The following is a 5,479-nucleotide window of genomic DNA, read 5'->3' as shown; positions in this document are numbered from 1 at the left end:
AAGGGTCCCTCCCCAAGGTGGATATGAAGTCCACCCCTTACCGTAGACATGGCAGCCTCTCCATATACCCACCCAACTGTTGACTGGCGTTCAAGGGCCACCACCATCACCCACCCCAGCACCATCTTCCAGGAACTGGCCTCTCCCCCATTAGTCCCCGCCCCTCTTCTGAGAGCACCCAATGGGTGGAGTCGGGGCTGTGGTGGGAGGGGCCTGAGGCGGGCGCATTTAAAGAAAGGCAGAGGGCGAAAGGAGGCTAGAGAGGAGAAGAAAGAAACCAGGGGGCGAGGCGCCGTCCAATGACAAAGCCCAGGGGTGGGCGCCGGCCGCCATCTTGTACCGGGCGGCAGGATATTCACCCGCGTCTTCCGCCCTCGGAGGGGGAGGGGCGGCGGCCGAGGCGAGAAAAGTAGCGAGAGACGCGCCGGCCCGGAGGCGCCAGCAGCGGCCGCCGCCGCGGACCTGGACGCGGGCGGGGGCGGCGGCGGCGGCGGCGACGAGAGCCGGCGAGCGCGGGCGGCCCCGAGCGGCCTCCGATGCGGCGCAGCGTGAAGAGGCGGCGGCGCCGGCCCCCGGCGGCCCCGGCCCCGGCCGCCCGGGGCGGCGGCTTTCGGGCCGGAGGAGGGGCCGAGCTGGAGGCGCGGGAGGAGAAGGTGGTGTACTCGCGGTCGCAACTGTCGCTGGCCGACAGCACCAAGGCGCTGGGCGACGCCTTCAAGCTGTTCATGCCCCGCAGCACGGAGTTCATGAGCTCGGACGCGGAGCTCTGGAGCTTCCTCTGCAGCCTCAAGCACCAGTTCTCCCCGCACATCCTGCGCAGCAAGGACGTCTATGGCTACTCCTCCTGCCGGGCCCTGGTCCCCGACCCCCCGCCGCCCCCCGTCGCCCGCGGCCAGACGCGCCGGCCGGCGGCCAGGAGGAGGCGCCGCGGAGCCCGGGCGGCCGCCGTCCGCCGGAGGAAGCCCCCGCCGCCCCCGCCGCCGCCACCGCCCCCGCTGCCGCCGGCCCCCGAGGACAGCCGCTCCCCCAAGCCCGCGGCCCCCGGGCCCTGCTTCGGGGGCCGCACCCTGGAGGAGATCTGGAGGGCGGCCACCCCGACGCTGACCACCTTCCCCACCATCCGCGTCGGCGGCGACGTGTGGGGCGAGCGCAGCCTGGCGGCGGCGCGGCGCCGGGCGCGCCAAGTCCTGCGAGTGAACCTGGAACCCGTGGTGAGGCTCCGCCGCTTCCCGGTGCCCCGGGCGTGAGACTCGGCCCCCTCCGCGAGACTCGGCCCCCTCCGCCCCGGGACGGCTTCCGCCTGGAGGGATGAACAAGTGACAGTCGAGTGTTTACAGATCCGGCCGGGACCGCGTTCCCTAGTGCACTTTACGGGCGAAGAAGCACCGGATGGTCCCGGCCCGCGCCCCCGGGATGCGGCGCCGCCGTCTGGGACTCCGGGGCAGGTGTGCCCTCTGCTGCCTCCCAGTACCGGGTCTGCGGAGGGAGGAGACAGCTGGACCCGCAAGGGTGGCCCCCTTTCTTCCTAACCCCAGATTGAGACGTCTCCAGGACTATAGGGGCAGATCCGTTTTCTCCCTTTTGGACTCTACCTCACTGGTCTGGAAGCCCTCCGAAGAAGTCATTCTTTTTTCCAAAGGAATTTGGTTTCGTGCTTGTGTAATAAAGCTAGAATTTACTTGCTGTTCATCCACCTCCCCGCTTCCCCCGCCCCACTTTTTCTTTTTTGACTGCCACCCCTCGTTCTGGACGAAAGATCGAATATGTGTTGAAAGGTGTTGCACTAGTTTGTGCTCAGGGTATTCTGAATCCCACTCGTTTCCGAATTTTAACTGGATTCCAAAGCTTTGACCAAGGATATTTTCTAAGAAATTCAAGCGTATGACTGTTAATAATGTAGGGATTTGTATGGCTTTGAATTTCATGGGCTCAGTGATTACAAACAAAGAGATGCAAAGTTCAACTGTTTAAACATTTTTAAGGTGTTTCTAAAGATTTTATATTGAAATTTAATGTTTATATTTACTGAGCTCTTAAAGGAAATGGCAGAAACTCATGAAGTTTTGTTTAGGAAAAGTTGACTTGTGAAAATTCTTTTTAAGTGAATAAAATTAAAGTGCATTGAAACCACATGGCTTGTGATAAAAAAGAATGAGTGAATTACAAAGAACTGGTGTTGGTTAAAGAGATGGATGGAATCCGATTGGAAATGATTTGGCCTCCTTGTACTAGTCTAACATACAGATCTGGGAATATTTCAAGGATAATTTATTTTAAAATGGAAATCGCGTAGGAAAAATGAGTATGCGTATGCGCGGTGACCAAAATGCCAAACAGAATACCCATTGGAATTCTCAGAAGTATTAATGATCTAGAGGGGTGGAGGCATTTCTTGGTATCAGATAACTGGTTGAAGTTAACTTTGGGCAAAATAGGTTTTCCTCCCTTGTTTTTGTTGTTGTTGGGTAACAGAAATGTCCAGATTACTATCAGTCACTCTTATAAACATCATGACAATTAGTTAACTGTTTTGCTTCACGAGTTTCCTTTATTATCTCGTTGCCATTCATAATTATGTTTGCAGTTATTGGTCTTTTGTTTGACAGCCGAAGACCACAGGAATCAAACAGGCGAGCCACAAGAGTACTGACCCTTCTTTTACACTTTTATAATAGTGTTTATATCCTATGGCCCAGTGTGGAATTCTTGATTATCCAAGTGCCTTCGGTCATTGGTGGCAGCAAGACTTAATGGTTTTTAGCCAGTGGTGCCGCAGCCAGATTTTACTGCAATATCTAAAGGGTCAAGTAGTGATTTTGTACCACTATTATTTCAAATTTGAGTATTCTGCCATGGAACCATCCATACCAGGCTGGAACATGACCTATGAAATCTTCAATATTAAGGTTTCTCTCTGCTTGGCAGCTTCTTAGGGGAATAATGAGAGTTGCAATTTTGACTCTTGTGTTTTTAGAATTCAAATGGCATAGCTTTCTGAAATGAATTTTTCAAGTTTAATAGTTCATAGTAGGAGTTTTGTGACTTTAATTTCAGTGTTCTTGTTTTGTAAAAAAGAAAAAAAGGAAAAAAAAGATATATCTATATATATATGACTTTATGCCAGTTACCCAGTAAGCCTCATATTCTTTTATTCACTACTCAATGATAATGTGTTGCTACAAATACTGTCACATGAGTAAATAAAAGTGAATAATTACTTAGAAGATGGAGAGTGTTAAATTATATTTGTGTGATAGGAAGCTTATATATATTCTTTTGGTTATTAGCTTCCATTGCCAATTGTATTTCAAATACATAGGGTTTTCTTCCCCCCCCCCCATTACCTTTTTTAGCTAATTAGCACCTGAGGAAAAAATACATATTTGTACCACTTCACTATTGTATATAATTTTATATTAATTAAAAAATAAATCCAATGGCCATATTAGAATGTAATTTCAACATATAGCTTATCTAGATAGCTTCCCAGAGGATTTTGAAATTAGATGTAGCTGGGAGGATAACTTTGCTCAGCACAAAATTGAAACATAACCATTGACACCATGCGTTTATTTAAACTTAACTGAGAATCTTATTTTTTTTTTCTTCCTATGCCTTGTTACTTTAGTGCACTTGAACTTGCGTTAATGCTTTGGGTTATCCGGGCTATCTGATTTCAGTTTGGATCTGATTGCCCATCCTAAATTTAATGTTATTTACCTGGTCTCTTAAAAAATCTTGCCGTTTCTAGTTTGCAAAACAAGATGTAAAAAAATCTTTATTTTTGCCAAGTTGTCTTTAGCAAAACCTTGCTGAAGTTGGTTGTTTTACAACTTATACAATGTGAAGAAACAACTAATATAGTTGATTCGTATATTAATAGGAAAATGAAAGTATTTTATGGATACTTTTGGGCAGAATGTGAAAAGGAACTTGGCACGGTGGCCTTTTTGATGAGGCATTCATTTACTGTCTTCTAAAGTGAGTCTGTGCTTAGCTTGTACATAGTTTTTTGAAAGAAATCCCATAATCTTTATTCATTCTCTTACCTTTATATCTCATATGGCACAAGTAAAGGGGGAAGTTAAGGAGGAAGTTTATCACCTTGCTATGCTTGAGTGCCTAAATGTGGTGACCGGCACCTGAAATAACCTTTTGAATTCCTGATGTCATTTTTATCCCCCTTCAACTTGTCAACCAGCAACTTATTTTTCCTTACGGAACTCAGTAATGTTATGATTGTTGAGGGCAAACTTCATTGTTGTTAGTGCAAAGTGTCGCTGTGGTGGTGTGTATTTATTTTGTCCAAGTTTGAGTACCCGATTGGACAAGTGTAATTTAAGCTGGTGGCTGACACGTATTGATTTGCTGTGTGCAAGCAATAGTACTATCTTCCTGAAAACTATTCAATAAAAATGCATTAAAAATATTCGGATACAAAAAAACGTGAGCAATTTTGAACTCAAAATTTTTTTGTTGTTTCAAGGATTGCCACAGCACTCTTTAAATTGGTGTTTTTAATGGACATATATACATAATATTTACTTTATTGCTGTGTTTAAAATATTTTTTGATAAGACTGTTATGTCTTAAGTGCATTAGAAAGCAATTGTTTGTAATGGAACTGAATTGTTTTCTTGGACAGTTTGATGTGCGCATATGATTAAGATTTACAATCTGGTTGTACTTTTCTTTTTAATTTATTAACTGTAAATAAATTTTAGAGAATATACAGTGTCTGGCTTTTCTAATGATGTTGGGGAGTTTTTGAAATGGGATTTTATGTTTGCATGTGAATTGGAAGGCGATGTGAGAAGTTTTGACTTCTTTTGTGAACTTCAGAATCCTGGAAGTCTTGAGATACGTGTTTTATGCTATTTGGGGAGTCAACAGTATATCAGTATCAACTCTGATGATCTAGTGAATCTCTGAGACAGTGCTTCATGCCCAAGCCCAAACCATTACCCAGTTTGCCAGCTTAATAAAGACTTTAAAAATGCATCAGGGGGCGCCTGGGTGGCGCAGTCGGTTAAGCGTCCGACTTCAGCCAGGTCACCATCTCGCGGTCCGTGAGTTCGAGCCCCGCGAACTGATGGCTCAGAGCCTGGAGCCTGTTTCCGATTCTGTGTCTCCCTCTCTCTCTGCCCCTCCCCCGTTCATGCTCTGTCTCTCTCTGTCCTAAAAATAAATAAATGTTGAAAAAAAAAAATTAAAAAACAAAAAAAATGCATCAGAATTCACTTTGACTCCTGACCCCAACCCTCTTGGGGTGGTGATAGAAGGTCTCACGCTCACGTTTTTTTATATTGTAAAAGAAAGTAAGCGTGCTCTATATGAGTAGCAGCAGTAAAGGCTGTTCTACAGAAGTAAAGCCCGAATTTTCATTACAGTCTAGAGGGTAGAAGTGCAGTGCTAGGAAGGGCAGGATTCATAGTATTATGTGGCCTGAATATGTCTTCGTATCTGAGTTCCTATCAAT

At 46.5% G+C, this 5,479-nt stretch overlaps 1 protein-coding gene across 1 annotated transcript; it reads left to right on the top strand.

Annotated features, from left to right (window-relative positions):
* The first annotated feature begins 402 nt into the window (after positions 1-402).
* CCDC71L (coiled-coil domain containing 71 like) lies at positions 403-4,732 on the top strand. The gene has a single exon (XM_086696934.1). It carries the CDS (start codon positions 537-539, stop codon positions 1,245-1,247), a length of 711 nt encoding a protein of 236 aa, XP_086553060.1. The 5' UTR covers positions 403-536; the 3' UTR covers positions 1,248-4,732.
* Positions 4,733-5,479: the final 747 nt, after the last annotated feature.

The sequence above is a fragment of the Puma concolor genome, chromosome A2, assembly GCF_028749965.1.
Source record: "Puma concolor isolate L17-30 chromosome A2, mPumCon1.1.hap2, whole genome shotgun sequence".
Classification (NCBI taxonomy): Eukaryota; Metazoa; Chordata; class Mammalia; order Carnivora; family Felidae; genus Puma; species Puma concolor.
Note: the sequence above shows the minus strand (reverse complement) of the source record. Positions and strands in the feature narration are given on the sequence as shown.

Excerpts from the sequence above, each read along its gene's own strand:
- CCDC71L (XM_086696934.1), top strand. The coding sequence starts at position 537 with ATGCGGCGCAGCGTGAAGAGGCGGCGGCGCCGGCCCCCGGCGGCCCCG.